Here is a 19148-nt window from a genome sequence, read left to right on the forward strand (position 1 = left end):
AAAATGATAAAAATTTGATTTGATAAATTTGATTGATGTCACCCTGCAATCTCTTGTAAAGCTCAGTCTCCTCATGAAAAAAGTACTTACTTTGACTGCCAAAAGGCAGGGGATAGACAAAAGAGAAAGAAGGAAAGCAAACAAAAACAACAACAACAACAAGATTCCACTCTGGGCATATCATGGATTTCATCAAGCCTAAGCTAGAAGGATCTGGCAGACAATAAAGATAACAGTGAATATATAATAAATGCCAGAAGAGCAACTTCTTTTTTTGCAGATATGTATCATGTTCTCCAGGCATTGATTAAGTTTCTCCTGTAGCTTTGTACTTTGCCAGATCTTTACAGCTCCTGCTTGAGGGAGATATAATTCCCACATCTTTTTTTAATTTTAACACCCCTGGAAATATATGTGTATCCATATTACAGAGCAAATTCACTGCAAGAACAAAGTAGCAAACCACCTTGCACTTTACTTATGCAATTTTATCTTATGATGAATTTCTGGCCCCAGCTTAACACCTTATTGCCGCTCTTACCGTTTTCTCATTTCACCATGTTGTTGATCTTATCAACATAATATTCATACTTTCCGATGTGAAACCAAAGAGTGCAGAAAATTCTAAATATATTTAAATTACACTGTCAGATATGCACATCACAATACAAATACATGCAAATCATTTAAAACTATATTTTCACACTTCTGTGCAGACACTGACGAAGCAAAGGCCAATAATTGATCTCCAATGGTGCGCATAAACGAATCATTTACCAGTTCCAGGGCTGCATATTGTGACCATTGGTTACAAAACACATAAGTCCCCCCCATAATAATAATAACAACAACAACAATAACAAAAATAATATTCAGGGTCTACCCCACCCTTTCACCAGTAGTTGGCTGGGATAGATTTCAGCAGATCCCAGTGACCCTGCATTGGGTTAAGTGGATATAAAAAATGGAAGGATAAAAATTATAATCACCCATCTTACGAAAAAAAAGAAGGGAGTAAAAATGCATGTGTCACATATGAGAGATAATTCCCAATTGTGTATTTCGTGACTTACACTTACTATTTTGAGTGCATACGTGTATTTACATTTACAATACTGTACACTGCAAGTACCCGGACAGTGCGCTCAAAAAGCCATCCAACTAAGGGCCTGATTTACTAAAGGTTTGCGTGTGTAAAAACGTGAAGGCTTCCCAAAGTGTGATCTATGGTGAAATAGGAAAATTAAGATGTGCAACTCTTCTAAAGGTGAGACATGTATTTAATTGACTTCATGGCGCCAGCCTTGGCGTTTATTATAACGCAAATGTGGAATGTTTGGGTCTGTCTAATTTCGTCAAATTAAATTTGGAGATTCACCGTTCACATTTTTATGTGTATGCGTTGTATGAGAGAGAGATGGAGAGGGCGAGGGAGGGAGGGAGAGACGTGGCCTGTACGTCGTTGTTTTTTGTTTTTTTGCAGTTTGGGTGCACAATACACTTGTGTGTGTGTGTATTAAAAAGAGATTTTGCAGTATGTTGTGTAATTGAAACTGGTTTGCTGTGATCGTTGATGGCAAACTCATATTAAGCATTTACATCGCTGGTTATTATGTGCCCCCCAATTAGATCTGTTCTGCCGCCGACTCTGTTTTAACCTCATCTGCCGTTCTTTTTGTCTTATAACTGCATTTATTCTATCGCAGATTTTCTCCGATATTGCGTTTCTTTTGGTAATGTTTAAATGTCTTTGCTGTAGTTCATGAATGTGTTTATTTGCCTCTTCCACTAATATTTGTAACTCCACCGCGTCAAATTTCATTTTGCGCTTGCGACTATATCCTGCTTTCCATCCAGACTCCATGGCGCAAAGTTTGCGCTCGCAAACCGTAAGACACGCAACACCTCATTTAAATACTGCAGTTTGCACCTGTTATCAATTGCGCACGCAATCTTAGTTGATCACCCGCAAAACACACAACAACAGCACGCGCAAACTTTTTCAGTGCACACGCAATTTAGTACTCTTTATTTAGGATCTTAGTAAATCGGGCCCTTAAAGGTTGAGGCTCATGTGGAACAGAGATTCTTTGCAGTTCCTCTACTGGCCACTAGAGGCTGACTCCAAAAGCGAGTCGATCTCAATTCACTCCAATATTAAAATGTCCAACTTTATAGCAGAAAAAAACCCAACATATTTACAGGTTAAAAACAACATTTTGTTCTCAGTTGTTTGATTTCACACTCATGAAAAAATATTTTTGGGCCACACCAGGAGAATTTATATACAGTAATGAATTTATTTCTCGTATGATTGATTGTCATTCGGCCCAACCAATGGTCACTCAGTATCACTTCCTCATTCATAATCATCATACTACCATGCTTAGAAAACCAACCAAACGATGAATTAGCAACCACCCGACGCTGAATGAACCCAGCCTCAGGTACACAAGACAGTCATTTTTGATTTAACCATGGACTTAATATGTTAAACTGTACATTCTGCTGTAAACGTCTGACAGCAGCTCTGCAGATATTTCAGCCAGGCAAAGCTAACTTTGACATATAGTGGGCGCACTTCCATAGGTGTCCAAAGCAACATGGCTGCACCTGGATTTATTTGTCTGTGAGTAGGCACCAAACATAGGGGAAGGGTTTCTATCTTGGTACAAGTTCCAATAAATGACCATGTAAATTTTAATTGTATTTCTAATTTCAACTCTTGAATCAATCATGTGTGTGTAGATGTCTCTATAGTACATTTGTCTGCGTGCAAACCTGCATAACTCAAACGAGGTATAGGCTATCTGAGTTTAATATACTTCTTTGTCTGACAGGCCCAGGGTGCCATTGTCAAGTATTGTAAAGACCAACATCACCAGTTCGGTCAGAAAGTAGCATTGTTGGCAGGATGTGCACTACAGGCTAAAATAAGATAAGCACTATGTCAGAAACAAATTCCAATAAAATGATTCCATTTAATAAAAAAAAAAGAAATTAAATCATGTAAGAAAGGTTTTGTAATGGAAGGCTTCAAGTTCAGACTTGTTTTTTTAACTTATGTGACTATTAAGTTAAGGTTCCATTTGTGTACCACTGGTCTGATTAGATTGTTAACAAAATCTGGTTTAACCCATCTTCCACCTGTATCCTTCCTGAACAGAGACTGATGACGTGTCTTGAAGTGATGGAGGTTTATAATTTGTTTGCCCTTTTGGTTGGTGTTAAAGGAATGTCATTGGAGAATAGAAGGTCAAATACCCTTCAGATGTAGGTCCACACCACAGGGAGGCAGAGAGGCAGCAGTGACACTCATCTTTGAGCACACTTGCGTATCCATTTCGAACAAGCACACATTGAAGAATGTGAGTTCACATTGTGAGGTGAGTAAAGCAGGACCCAAGTGCAGGAGACGGAGGCGTCAGGAGTTTCAACATAAAAAGAACTTTAAACAAAAAGCACTGTTAAGCAGAAATCAAAGGAACACAAACAGAAAACACAAACTTGGCAGAACCTCAGAACTAAGAACAAACCACAGAACCACAAACAGGCCAGCAGGGAGGAGGGGAAAGACAAGACAATATTCAGAGATGGAGCTGACAAGACGCAAGTACAAACAATCATGGAAATGGAAACTGGAAAGTCAAGCAAGATATTACTCAAAAGAAACAACTTTTTCTAAATAAACAGGAAACAGGTTATAAGATCAAGACTCAAGAACCAAGTAAAAAACAACAAATGAGACTCAAAACTCTATATAAAACCCAAACCAGTTACAATTTAATGTAAATTACATAAAGTGACCAAAGATTAAATTAATCCCTAATCACTTCCAATAAGAGCAGAACAGCACTGGCTCATTGTCATTCACACGTTGTGCATGTAAGTACACAGTGTACATTGTTCTTAAGTGTACTTATGAAAGTATGCCATTTGGAACACAGAATGTGAACCTCTTGGAATCAACTGCATATCCTCTTCCACCACATCCAGGAAATGTCCCCTTTGGTTTTCTCTCGTTCTTCCACATGGCAGCTTCATCTGCAGCCTCCTTTTGTCAGTTTATTCATTATCCCTTCTCTTTATGTGTCCAAACCATCTCAATCTAGCCTCTCTTACACCGTCTTCAAGGGTCGAGCCCTGGCCGTGCCTTTTAATGTGCTCATTCTTAATCCTATCCATCCTTGCCATTCTCAAAGAAAATATTATCAGATCTTCCTCTGAATCCCAATTATAGACAAACACTACAAGCTTAAGCTTTTAAAACAACACATATTCGTTCTTGTGTCCTCATTGAACACAGGCATTAAACAATCAGAAAACTGGAGGAAAAAGTGTAGAAATCCACAAATTAACAATGAAGACAATTTGAGTCAGTGGTTTTCACACTTGGAGTCCAGATAATTACATGCCATGCCTCACAGAAAAGGAAATCTCTCAAAGCAAATGATCAACTGCAGTAGCTTTGCATGAGGCAAAGAGAGATTCACCTACATACATACACACAACCACACACATGCAAACATATACTGTATATTTATATATATATACACATACATATGTATATACATCTCACATGAGTCTCATGGTTTACCTGAAAATGAACTACCGTAATTGGAATGTACAACTTTGCTAACTTTATGTATGCAAGACTGTGAGCTGTCAGTCATTGTGATGACTGTATGAATCCCTAATAGCCTGTGCTGTCCAGTATCTGTAATATCTGCCTGTTACCTTGCCAAACTATATCAAAAACTGTAAAGTCCACATTCAATTGTTGTACAATGAAGTCTTAAGCCGATACTAAAAACACAAGCAGGAGCCATATACATATTATTCTCTTCTTTTGTAGTTTTGTGCTCTTTCTAGGTTTTACTGGTGTTCACCTGGTAAACAAATGCATGCGCCTCTATGTCAGCTCATTCATTTACAGCTCAATTCACAAAATGTTGCACAGTATTGCTTGAAGCCTCTGACAAGACTCAAAAATGTAATGTCAGAGGGAGATTAATATTTTTTTGTACCACGTGAGGGCAATTTATATAAAGCAGTACATTTATCCTTCCATTCATCCATTTTCTATACCCGCTTTATCCTTTGCAGGGTCACAGGGGTCTGCTGGAGCCTATCCCAGCTCATTACAGGGGAGACAGGGGTTCACCCTGGACAGGTCACCAGTCTATCACAGGACCACGTATATACAAAGAACCAGACATACTCACACCTACGGGCAATTTGAATCATCAATTAACCTACTACGCATGTTTTTGGACTGTGGGAGGAAGCCGGAGTACCCGGAGGGGAGAATATGCACACTCCACACAGAAAGACCCCCGCCTGGCCAGGGATTCGAACCGGGAACCTTCTTGCTGTGAGGCAACAGTGCTTACCACTAATCCACCCTGCTGTCTTGCATTGCATTTATTTATTATACTATTGATTGACAGTCAGTTTAGCCAATGGCTAGCCATTATCAATTCCTCATCCATAATCATCATGCTACCATGTTTAGCAACGCAGCCAACTGCTTGTATGGACTTAGTGTCGGCTAAATGTGACAGTAGTTTTTCATTTAATAAATATTTAGATAAACAAATTATTCTTAAATCATTTGTATATCATTTCTCTTTGGGAATTAATAAAGTGTTATTGGTTGAATTCAAATAAAATTGAGTTGAATTGAGTTACAAAAAAATAACTGAAATGAGTTTAATTGAAATTGAAATCTTTTCTCTTATTATTCATCAGGTAAAATATGGTTCCTTGTGTAACTGCTCATAAATGCACCTCGTAGGCAGCAAAGCTGAATTGAACACTTTTTCTGAAATAACAAGGACAGCAGAGAAAATCTTGATTGGGAATGCTTTGTTAAAACCAGAATAAACACATTTTTGTAAAAAGCAAATAATCCAGCTGCTAAATCTGCTCACTCGGTCACCACCTGCCATTTATACCCATACAATGAGTGTGGGAACACAGTTTGCATTACATGTGGGCGAAAAAAAGACAGGAGATTCTGTCAAAAGAAATTCTTATTGTGCTCCTTAATGAAAAAGCACAGAATGATTTTGGTTTTATTTGAATGTGACGTTTCTTTTAAAAGGGGTGTTGACATTTTTCATCTTATACTATATGTTGCTCTAAATGGAGCAGGGCCATGCAACATAGAAGACTCCTGTTGTTTTAAGTGCCCTCACATTGACTCACATCATCCACGCAGGATCGTTTGAGGTTCAAGATAGGTTCAAAAGAGAAAGAAATTGTAAAATCCTGCTTGGGTATTTTAGAGGCAACTTCAGTAAGCATTTTTAAGCAAAATTCGTCATCAAGCTTTAAATTATAATTTAACTTGAAATGTTTTTCTATCTGTGTTCTTGTGATAATGTTATGCTTCTTTATTTTCGCATTCCTCTTTTTTTCAAAATCCTTTACAGTTTGTATTCAAAGCGCGAAACATAAAATACAGGGCATTACGACATAACATTTTTGTATTATTACTATTCCAACATTCGAGCGCAACACCCATTTTTCTATAACAGCCCAAAGAGAAGTATAGGTTTAATCCTCTTGCACATAACTGACCAAATAAAAGGAAAGTAGACACGAGAAAGAGCTTCATGTGAGTATTTGAGTAAATCAAACACTGACAAAAGAGGGAGATGATGTTATTTCATTTTAAAAGAGAACATTAAATTTAAACTTCTACTTTACATTTAACCACCATTTGCCAAATTATGGAATCAATAAACAATAAAGTGGATGGCAATGTGCAGAGTTGGAAATCGTTTAGAGGATGGTTTCTTAAGACGTAGCTTTCTTGTATAAAAGTACTGTTGTGTTGGGTGGGAAGGGAACACAAAAAAAATTCTAGCACTGGCATGGCAGCACCTGTGTCCAACAGCAGACTGACCAGCACTTATCCATACTGTACCGTCCCATGTAATTTCTTGCTTGTGTTGTTCTCTCTGATGTAGGTTTCTTTGGATAAAAGCGTCTGCTAAATGACAGTAGTACTAGTAGGGCTGTTCGATTAATCGATTTTAAATCGTAATCGCGATTATGTAATTAGAACGATGTTAAAATGTGAAAATCGTAAAATAGATTTTTCAATTTTTTTTATTTTTTTTTAACCTTGTCTGCACACATATTAATGATTGATACCATATTAATGATTGATGGAAATACCTCTCAATACCTGCGACAAGTGCCCCATCGGAGAGGCTCTTTAGTGTAGGAGGGGGCGTTGTAACATGCCACCGGGCATCCCTCAAGCCAGATGCGGAAGACTGGCTCGTGTTCCTTGCAAAAAACTTGCAAATGTGAATAGCAAATGTAATGACTGACATTACACACCTCTACCTCCTTCATGGGTTGCATTATTATTTAGCATGCAAAGACCCAGTTTAGTTTAATTAGAAAATGTCTTGTTTTATTTAATTGGAAATATAACTTACTGTATGTTTGCAAGTGCTGATTTGCTGATTTTTTTTTTCAGAGATAAAACTTTATATTTTATTATATTTGTTTAAACTTTTTTTCAACTTATTTTACAGAGTTTTGCACTTTATTCATTCATTTTTGATTTAATAAGAGCAAAGTTTGCACTTAAAGCCCAATGGGGCAAATGTTCAATAAAAAAACAGCATATTTGAAATAATTTCTTTGCCTTTTGTCAATTCACAAAATAATCGTAATCGTAATCGAAAATCGGATTTTGAGAGAAAAAAATCGAGATTTTATTTTTGGGCAAAATCGAACAGCCCTAAGTACTAGTAATAGTAGTAGGATGGCAGCTCAGGATCCACAATTCCCTTGTTTTAGTTAAGACTGAAGGAGCATTGTAGGGGGGGGATCTTAGATAATCAACCCACCAACCCTCTATCCCTTCCCAAAAAAGAGGAAGCCACGACCCAGTGAAGCCGCTAGTTTCACATGATCATGCCAACCCCTTCTGATTCTTCATATTGGCTTGGTCCTCAGAGAATATCCAGTAGTCTCCATTTCCAGCTCGTCATAATTCAGACTGTCAAATAATGCACCCGAACTCAAAAGATGAAATGAGGGGCCGGCTGCCTGAGTCTCTGGAGAGAAGTGCATCATGCCTAGCAATGTACACACCATTGTTGCATGATAGTGGGACACATAGCAGTCAGATGGATTTGGCCTAGGCACACAGCTTGAAACACACAACAGGAGTGCAGCAAAGAAATACTTTTTAGATGCAGTTCAAGATGGAACATCTTTTATTGCAGCATGATAACAAGACACGACAACTTAAGTAAGTAGCAAACTCAGCTACACAATAAAGTCAGAGATTATAGTGATGAATGGTTCATGTTGACTCTGGCTCTGCCTCGCCTTTCTGCCTGAGCTGCTGCAGCTAACTTATGTACTTCATTATTTTAGCAGAGGTTGTCACAACGTTTCAAATTCTGACAGAATTGTTTTTTACTGTATAATTAATTTACGAACAACGCAATGAGTCAACATATTGGATTTTAACCCTCACTGTTCAGGAAGGTACTGTATGTTTAAAAAAAAAGTGGACAGACAAGTAAATCACAGTTTAGGAGACAGAGGTTAAACAATATTCTATCAGAATACTGGCATAAAAGAACAAAGACACATTTATACATCTAATTAGACTAATCATGTTTGGTTTTATGTTGACAGCACACTGAGGAAAAGAGGGGGGCCAGAGGTCATGAGAAAGAGAGAGAATAGGATGGAGTCGGCAGATAAAGCACGTGAGCCGAACCAGGTGAGAAGATAAACAGAATGATGGCTATTATGTCAAAACAGTTTCTGTATAGCTCCCATTCACTGCAGGGGAATCCACCATGCTAAACGGAATATTGAAATAATTTTTGCAAATAGTATAAATTTATGGAGCCTATTGTTCATTCAATTGGATTTTGTTGGAAAAGAGGAGTAGAATACTGGAGGAGAAAGAAAGAGAGGTGTAATCCTTTTGATGCATAGTACTGCACCTTGGTTTCAAAAGTGAAACTCCATCCTCGCTCTTTAGTTTTGTTTTAAAATGTGGATGTCCTTTTTCTATATATGATGTGTTTGTTTGACTGTTCTGTTTATTTCTCCTCTTCTCTGTGTTTCTATCCACTTGGTTTCTCATATTTTCTCTTTTCTATTCTTTAATAGATTTATTCAACCAGAAAACACACCTCTGTCTTTCATACACACACATTACGCCAAGCATTTGTCCAAATGCTCACACAAGCGGATTCTCAGGCTTTTATATACAGTACATCTCCATGAGTCACGCAGCTACGAAAATCAGACAAAACGTTATGAACTCAATTATGTTTGTAAGTTCTAACATCCCAGGAATTAATACACATATAAAATTAACATAAATATTTAATTATACAAATAAATTGCAGGCCAGCATATATCTTCTACAAGAAACACTAAATCAGACCTCCAAAAATTATTGACAATTCAGTCACACATACTGTATTTGCTGCTTACGTCAATTCAAGGCAAAGATGAGTGGCAATTTTAATTTACAAAAAAAATCACATATACCGTATCCATAATGATAAAATCGCAGATCCTGAGGGGCGATTCATAATTATTCATATAACAACAGACAACAACACAATAACTCTAGCCAGCATTTATGGAGCAAAGAACGATGATTCATCTTTTGTCATACTTTTTTTTTAAAGCTATCTCCAACTCATCTGAATCTACGATGATTATAGGTGGAGATTTTTAAAAGAGTACTCAATCCTGCACTGGATAAATCTAACAACCGCAGTAAAATGTATAACTACCCATCTTCAAAAACAATTAAACAAAGTGGGCATCCTTCCCTGAAATGAATGATTCACCAGAAATAGTTCCATCACTTCTTTGGGAAACAGGCAAAGCTGTGCTAAGAGGACAGATCGTTTCATATTCCTCCCATGAGAAAAGAAGGAATAACAAGAAGAAAGTAGCTTGGAAAAGAATTAGAAACTATAAACGATAATAACCCAACACCTCAAATTCAGTCTGAGCTGCAAAAGTATAAACTACAGTTCAATGATAACCTAAACAAGACTAGATTTCTTATTTAAAGAGTTAAACATGAACATTTTGAGTACAACAATAAATCTGGCAAGTATCTGGCCAATTAGATTAAGAGAAACAAGGGAAAAAAATCAAGCATCAACCACAACCAATCATTTCCACAGTTGTTAACTCAACAGGAGACATTGTTCAAGAACCCAAAGCGATCAACGATCGATAACGATCAATTCAGGATCTATTATATAAACTTGTATTAATCTACAAATAAACCAAATGTAGTAAAAACTGATAATACATAAGACCAAGCAAAGGAAATTGATCATACTGACTCTAACAGAACTCAATAAAACACTCCAACATATGCAAATCACCAGATGGCTTCCCCGCAGAATTTTTTAAGCACTTGTGGAATATCCTAGCACCCATATTTATCTGATTGACAGCAGAAATTATGGAAAAGTCAAAAATCCCTACAGAAATGAACACAGCTATGATTTCTTTAATATTAAAACCTGGCAAAGATGTAGACAAAAATTATCAGTACGGTGCTAGATCTACGAATAGAGAAAATAACTCCACTTATCGTCCACGCAGACCAAACAGGCTTCATTAAAGGCAGACACCTCCCAATAACCTGCGCAGACCATTTAATTCTTCATTCATCGCAAACACTCCAACAGCCATCTTCCCAGTGGATGCTGAAAAAGGATTTGATGTGAAATTCTATTTTTCGAGCACTTATAAACTTTTGCTTTGGTAAATCATTCAGTCAGTGGATAAGCATTCTTTACACATCACCGATGGCAACAGTCACCACAAATGGATTACTATCGCAGCACTTCACTTTCCACAGGGGTACAAGGCAATGATGTCCACTTTCCCCATCTTTATTTGTCATCTTTATAGAACCTCTTGCAGCAGCCATATGTCAAAAGTGTAAAATTTGGGGAATAAACACAGGAGATGCAATTCATAAAATCAGCTTATATACTGCCAATAGCCTCCTGTACTTAAAAAACCCTGTCAACATAGCTTCTCCAAACCCTCAACTTTTCAATTGCTTCTCCAATATCTCAGATTACACTATTACCTGGTCTAAGTCCACCACACTACAACTGAACCCTAGCAGCTGGGATGTGGCATTCAACCTTGCACCTCTCTTTTAGTACAGGCAATTTAAAATATTTGACAATTAACATCACTCCTAAACTGTCAGTCAGTTGGTCTTAATTCCACTTTTAATAACAATAGAAGGAAACTCAAAACGGTGGATGAGCTTACCAATAAACCTTGTCGGCAGAATTGCCACAGTAAAAATTACCATACTGGCCTTAGTAAATTATCTTTTCTCAATGATCCCCATCAAGTCTTCATTCTCTTGGTTTAAATCTCTAGATTCAGTGGTCTCACAGTATTATTGGAAAAACAAAAAGGATGTAATTAAATTATCAATGCTACAAAAATCTAAATTAAAAGCGGGTCTGGAGGCCCCGAACTTCCTCCATTACATCCTTGCAAACAAACTCCAATATGTTTATAAATGGATAACTCGAAATCAGTGTAATATTTCCTGGATAGAACTAGAACAGTTATTTTAGTAATGAAATCAGTATCTCAGATTTGACATTGATAAGCCGCTTTATTACTAGTCACCCCTGCTTCAAAAATATAAATATTCAATAATAGCCACAATAATAGCCACAAGTCTGACAACCCGGTGCGAATTTTCACCGAATAACCAACACCACAGTTTTGCCTAATAAACCCCCCCAATAAACAGGAAACCGTCAAATCTGTCATTATGGAGCAGTAAGGGCATCACGCATCTTACACACATCTATGAAAACAACACACTGGTTACGTTCTCTCACCTTGTACAGAAATATGACATTGGAGAAAATCAGGATCAAGAATACTTTCAGAACAAATCTTCTGTTCAGGCACAAATGAACAGTAAAACACCTAACCTCAAACTTACCTCCACTGATTTCAGAATTAACTCAAATTTCAAGGTTCAAGAGCTAGAGTTTACCTCTAATACTGATTTATGGCCCTGAATTTGTAAAAATAAGTAAATTTTTACCACCAATGCAAATTTACAACTTATATAATACAAAGTAATTCACAGGGCAAACTTCACTGGGGAAAATGTTTAAAATGGGCTTTAAAGACACAATAATGTGCACCTACTTGCATGCTACAGTATATGGGACTTCACACCAGTCAAAACTGCCTGGCACAATATCACAGACACTCTCCCAACCTTTGGATTAGTCAGTTTGGTTAAAATTGGTTTTAACCAGGCAGCAGAAAACTAAAGGGGCAGCCCTGCCAGTGCCACTACATCTCGCTCTTGCTGCGTCTTACGTATACAAACGTGATGAGAGCAGGTGTATCCATATGAAAAGAAGCTAATCCATCTGGTAGTAAGATACAAAAGGCAAAAAAAAAAAACAGGAAGAGCAAAAAAAAAAAAGGGAAAGCATCAAGAAAGTGGTAACTAGTGCAGATAATATATAAGCTAGTGATGCACCGAAATGAAAATTTCCGAAACCGAAAATAATAATAAACACTTGGCCGAATACCGAACAATACCGAACATGGTTCTTCGCAGTTTTTCATTTATTTTGCCAATTTTTTCACCATTGCATAAATCAAATAAATTTGATTTAGGCATGCTTTTAAAAGAAAAAAATCTTTTACAAAATTACAAGGTAGAAAAGATTTGTTGAACATAAAAAACTGAACATTTTTCTAATTTCCCAGCATTTCCTAAATATTCCAGCAGACATTATACCAGCAAAGAACAATAACTTAAAATAAATAAATTAGCAAAATACATTTTTTGGCCATCTTTGAGCTTACGTTAGGCTTAACTGACTGAACATTGTAACATAGGCCTTAAAACAATAAAAATGCATTAAAGCGCTCAGGGTTTTTTATCATTTCAAATTATAAATCAAACTTGTAGTGCTGAAAGACTTTGCAGATGTGCCCCCTCTAGATATTTGAGCAGAACATTCATTGCAAACTTCCACACTGCTGACATGTTTGCACCGCACCACTTCACTCCATGCTCTTCGCTGTTTGAATTCGTCATCTAAACGCACCTGTAATAGATTGATTTATGTTGTTTTGGTTCCACCTGCTGGTGAATGTTAGTTAAATTCTTATGTGGTTAGTTTTTGGTTGGCCAACGATTTATGTGGTGCGCAACCATTACGGGAGCGTTATGTGGTTAGTTTTTGGTTGGCCAACGATTTATGTGGTGCGCACCAGTTACGGAGCGGCCAGTCTATTTCCTTATATTACATTTTTTTTTCCCACTTATTCCACCGAACGGGTTTTTTTGCCATTTTCGGCCGAACAATTTCGGTTACCGAACAATCGGTGCATCACTAATATAACCTAATTTAGCTCAGGGAACCTCAATCTCCCCTGCTTATGTTGAGTGTCACAGTAAAGCCACCTGCCTTGTTTACTCAGCTAGCAGGCTGAAAGTAAAATAGCTATCTTGGATAAAACTAATTCTTCAGCTATTAAATCTTAACTATAAAACTTAACTGTCAAGCTAAGATCACTAAGTTACACGTAAGTTGTAGGCAAAAAAAAATCTCATAAACCAAAGGGGGCCCACCAGAAAAGGTTTGGGAACCACTGTTTTAATTGAAGAAGAAATTCAAAACAACATAATGATAACATGAGAACATGAGAATCAGCACCTCCAAAACCGAGGCCATGGTTCTCCACCGGGAAAGGGGGGGCGTGCCTTCTCCGGGTGGGTGGAGAAGTCCTGCCTCAGGTGGAGGAGTTCAAGTATCTCAGGGTCTTGTACATTAGTGAGGGAACGATGGAGCGGGAGATTAACAGACGGATCGGTGCAGCGTCCGCAGTTATGCGGTCAATGTACCAGACCGTCGTGGTGAAGAAGGAGTTGAGTCAAAAGGCGAAGCTCTCGATTTACCGGTCAATCTACGCACCTACCCTCACCTATGGTCATGAACTTTGGGTAGTGACCGAAGGACGAGATCGCGGATACAAGCGGCCGAGATGAGTTTCCTCCGCAGGGTGGCTGGACGCTCCCTTAGAGATAGGGTGAGGAGTTCGGTCACCCGGGAGGAGCTCGGAGTCGAGCCGCTGCTCCTTCACATTGAGAGGAGTCAGCTGAGGTGGCTTGGGCATCTGTACCGGATCCTCCTGGACGCCTCCCTAGGGAGGTGTTCCAGGCATGTCCCTCCGGGAGGAGACCCCGGGGAAGACCCAGGACACGCTGGAGAGACTATGTCTCTCGGCTGGCCTGGGAACGCCTCGGACTCCCCTCGGAAGAGCTGGAGGAAGTGTCTGGGGTGAAGGAAGTCTGGGCGTCTCTGCTGAGACTGCTGCCCCCGCGGCCCGGGAACGGATAAGCGGCAGACAATGGATGGATGGATGGATAATGATAACAATAATTCTGTAAAAACGTTCTAACTCTATTCCTGGGTTGTTTGGTGGCGTCCCTGCTGTCCGGGTCTTTAGAGCGGCCAGGGCGTGCATCGGCTCGTCCATGGGTTGACCTCCGGCGGGGCTGCTGCGTTGACCAGTTGTTAGGTGGACACATTGTTGGTGTCTCGGGGGGCGCTGCAGCTGGCCCTTTGCCGCCTTTGGGTGTTGGTTGTCCCTCCCCTCTGTTGTCCCACCAGGTGGTGGCCCTGGGGTGGTGACCATCTTTGCCCTTCCAGGGTTGGTAATATTGATCTGGTTTTTCGTTCTCTGCCATCTTTTCTCCCTTTTGTCTGATTGGCGGCAGATGGGTAGTGGGAGTGGCGGTGCTGCCACTGCTGCCGGGCTGCTCTGGTAGGGAGTCTGCTGGGTCGTTTGCCCTTGGTGGGGCTGCCTTATCACAGCCCTTGTCTCCAGGGTCCTGCCATGGCCTTTCAATATACTCACAGGCCTATAAACGCATTCCACACACAAACTATACATCTAAACATGGAATGTTCCTCCCCTTCGCTGTCTGTTCTTTCCTGTTTATATACATCTCTGTAATACGTTAAAGTGTATATCTTTTTATTCCAACACAACATCTTACACACTCATTCAAATACGCTACAACACATCACATAGTTACCAAGCTGCACCCATTACTGTCTTCTCTTTTCTGCTCTTTCATTTGCCACTGTCAGATTCTTTGACAGAATCTGATTATTCTTTTTAGGGGTCAATAAAATATGGTAGACTGTCAAGAGGGCTGGTGTAGGAAACACACTCACACACACCCATGCACAAAAAAAAGCAACCTCTGTTGCAAGATAGAATGCAGAAACAGTATATGTGGCTTTCAGGTTTTTCCAAATTTGACATAAATGCTGATGGTTTATTTCCCAGTGTTGTGTCTTATTTGCTTGTGTGTAGAGTTTTTACACAATGAGCCAAATTTAGCAAAATGTGTGTAAGCAATAGGCAAAAACTGTAACCATGAAAATATATGCAGACAACTGGGAATAAAGAAAGAGAGGGAGCTGTATGAACTGTCATTGCAGAGCCAAGAATCAAATTGAGACTGGTGAAATACAGGAGAGATCTATGTCCCTGATGAGGGAGCAGTTGTTACAGGAATCTTACATTTAACTTTTATTTCTAAAATATTCATCAATGCTTAACTATTGGGGGAGATGTGGGCCTGTGCTTTATGTCTAACAAGGCTCCTACTTGTATATCAATACACCAGGTGCATCCGATCGTGTCTACGTTTCTTATCAACAGATAAAACCTCACCCACAACTAAAATGATCCAATACTTGCTTAATCTTTAATCGGAAGGCCAGATTTGTATCCATGCACCTGGAAACGATTTTGTCTTCATACCTACACCTTGTCTTTAATATACTATAATAATGTTTCTCTTCAATAATCTTTACATGAACTTAACGTTAATGGTCAATTTGTAAGCATGCTTTTTCTTTCTTACTCCATACTACATGGCTGAGTAGTATTTGTATATGATTTCAAATAGAATTTAACAATGAAACACAACCTAATAAGTTAAAATATTGATCAAGTTACAGGTTGGTTACATTGTGTTTGGGACTTTAAGACACCAACCAAATTAATTAAACATTTGCTTCATTGAGAGACTAAACCTTAATTATTGGCTTTGGCTCAATCAAGAAGTGTTGTTTCTCCTTCCACTGTATTAAATTATGTGTTTGTGTCTATGTTGAGTTGCAACGAGGTCAGTTAAAAGAAGCAGAAGAAAGAGAAAGAGACAATCTTTTTGTGTGCACCAAAATGCCCTGTCAGTTGACTGTCCCCAGTAATATCAAAGACAGTTTGATAAAATCTTAATAAGAAAAGAGTGAAACGCTGAGGAAAATATGTCATAATGGTGTAGGAGGAAAGCAACACTGAGAACAGATCTGGGTTCAGTTCAAAGAGACAAAGACAACCACAGAGAAGCAAGGAATCTCATGTGAGTTTGTTGGCCATTTATCAGTCATTAAATAATAATCCCTTTCACATTTACAATCATAAAACACATATTAATGTTTTGCTGATTTATTGTGTAGGATTCAGTAGTTCTGAGAATTGGAATCAACTTTTATGTCTATTTTCAGACAATCTCGGCTCAAATTCAGTGTGAGAAGAGTCAGTCCCAGCACTAGGGACAGGGGCTCTGAATGATGATGACTTTCCTGTCAGCAGCCCGTCCCTCTCAGCATTTCCTCTTGAAATATGTTTCTGTATATTGTTCCCCTCCAAACAGTGAAATGAAATTTCCGCTGATAGTGTGTGTGTGTGTGTGTGTGTGTGTGTGTGTGTGTGTGTGTGTGTGTGTGTGTGTGTGTGTGTGTGTGTGTGTGTGTGTGTGTGTGTGGGCATGAGAGACAGTGGGAGGGTGAGGGTGGACAGATACACCAGATTGAGACCCTCAAGCTCTGCAGGCTCTCAGCAGTCTCGGTGTTCATCTCTGTCACGTTTAAACCGGCCAGAACCGACGCTCCAAAATGACTCATATACCTCACAAGAGGTGTGTGAAAGAGAGAGTGAGTGAGTGAGGCTGATTTATGGTTCCGCGTTACACCAACGCAGAGCCTACGGCGTAGGCTGCGCGGGGCCGCGTACCCTACGCCGTCGGTTTAACGCAGAACCATAAATCAGCCTTGAGGGATGACCACACTGCGTCAAAAAGATGCCCGTGCGTAAAAGTGGAGCGCACCAAAGTGGGCTTACTTACGCTGCTGTTTTGTCCGGACCAGTGCACCATGGCCTGGTTGTGCGCCGTGTCCCCGGCGAGCGCAAATGTGGAACTTGTGAGCCGAAACTCCTCCTGGTCCGGAACCGGAGCGTCGTCCACGCCCTCGGCTCCGAATTCGGACCAAGTCTCTGCGCTCCTGGCACTTCGCAGGTTCCGCGTCCCACTGCTGCCCCAATGTCCGTCCTCGGTCACCACCGCCGTGTCACTGTTTTGGACATTTCTCCCGTCGCCGGTCACATTATCGGGAGGACGGGAAAGTTTTGGAGCGTCTCGTAACGCGTCCCTCTGCGGACCGCCCGGCTGGTTCTCCCCTGACCACGGCTCTACTTTCAGTGAACTTTCTTCGCTCGATGTTAATTCCGCAACGTCGTACCCGTCGTCCCCGCGGGTCGTGAGCGACCCCTCACCAAATCCAACAAATTCCCCAGCAGGAGCCGCGCCGAAATTGGCCAAATCCAGCTCGGACGGTAGTTTGAGCGGCAGCTGGCAGGAGGGGACGCACCTCACCTCCGCTCTGGCCCCGCCGAGCATGGAAGTTAGGATGAAGAGCCGGATCCACTCAGAGAAAAGCATCAAAAGACAGTGGCCGAGACGCGTCTCCATCCTACTCTGATTCCGACTTCCTGCGTATTAAAAGCATATCATTTTTGAAAAAGGAGCTTTTTTTTTTAATTTTTTTTTTTTTTTATGTAATCACCTGAGGAGTCCGTGGTTGCACTGTAGGGAGGTGCGGCAGCGCGCGGACAAATGCTCCCAAGTAGTGATGCACACGATGCATTAGAGGAGGAGCTGCAGGCTGAGTCCTGCACAGAGGGGAGCGGGGGGCCTCACACACACATTTCAACCTGGATCACAAATAAACAAATACATACAGACACATAAACTAAGGAATCAACATTTAAAGGGGACCTATTATGGCATATAATACCTATTTTAAACAGGCCTTGAATGTCTTAAAAACAAGCTTTTGATTGTTTTTTGCTAAATAAATTAGAAATTCAGCCTCTGAGCCATGTCTTTATCTTCCCATTCTCTAACCTCATTATCTATGTGGGATTTTAAGGGGGCGGGGAGGCTATGATAATGAGGCACTGTGCTGATTGGCTGCCTGAATGACGCGATACATCGCTACGAAGCGCGACGCGGCACGCCGTTGAGCTGAACATTTGTCGGACGCCCTGCTTACCGTATATTTTCTTCCTGTCGCTCGCGCTGAAAGCCGGTTGAAAGCGCTGTAGGAAACGGTCACGGATGAGGAACGGCTGATCCAGTTAGGCCCCGTTTACACGGGGCAAAAACGGAGGCGTTTTCATGCGTTTTGGCCGTTCGTTTACACGAAAACGGAGCTCAAACTCACCAAAAACGATCATTTCTGAAAACTCCGGCCAAAGTGGAGATTTTCAAAAACTCAGTTTTCACGTTTGCGTCTAAACAGAGAAAACGGAGGAAAACGGAGATTTACGTCACATTATGCGACAGAAACGTCACCAGCAGCGTCATGAGTGCGACCTGTGTTTACAATTTGTTTGGCCACCGTCAATATTTTCTTTTATTTTACCTGTTTTAAATTCTCTCAGACTCTCGTTCCGTCTTGGAAGTAAAGCCTGAATTATGGTCCCGCGTTAAATCGACGCAGAGCCTACGGCGTAGGGTACGCGGCGATGCGCGCCGTACGGTGTGCGTCGCCCGTACCCTACGCCGTAGGCTCTGCGTTGGTGTAACGCGGAACCATAAATCAGCCTTAACTGGAAGTTACACGTGTCATTTGTTGATGTTTTTCCAGGATTCTGATTGGCTGGCATGACCTTAACAGCGTTTCCATGCGGGTCCGTGTAAACAAGGATATTTTTGAAAACGGAGAGGGGAAAATAACAGT

General features: G+C 40.2%; 1 protein-coding gene across 2 annotated transcripts in view; it reads right to left on the bottom strand.

Annotated features, from left to right (window-relative positions):
• LOC133463978 (VPS10 domain-containing receptor SorCS1-like) overlaps positions 1–17996 on the bottom strand; it is a 63744-nt gene extending 45748 nt beyond the window's left edge. For both annotated transcript variants that reach the window (XM_061745842.1, XM_061745841.1), the window contains exon 1: positions 17252–17996. In XM_061745842.1, coding sequence (XP_061601826.1) covers positions 17252–17875 — 624 coding nt within the window. In that variant the 5' untranslated portion in view covers positions 17876–17996. The remainder of the gene's footprint in view (positions 1–17251) is intronic.
• Positions 17997–19148: the final 1152 nt, after the last annotated feature.

The sequence above is a fragment of the Cololabis saira genome, chromosome 17 (assembly GCF_033807715.1).
Source record: "Cololabis saira isolate AMF1-May2022 chromosome 17, fColSai1.1, whole genome shotgun sequence".
In the NCBI taxonomy this organism is placed as follows: domain Eukaryota; kingdom Metazoa; phylum Chordata; class Actinopteri; order Beloniformes; family Belonidae; genus Cololabis; species Cololabis saira.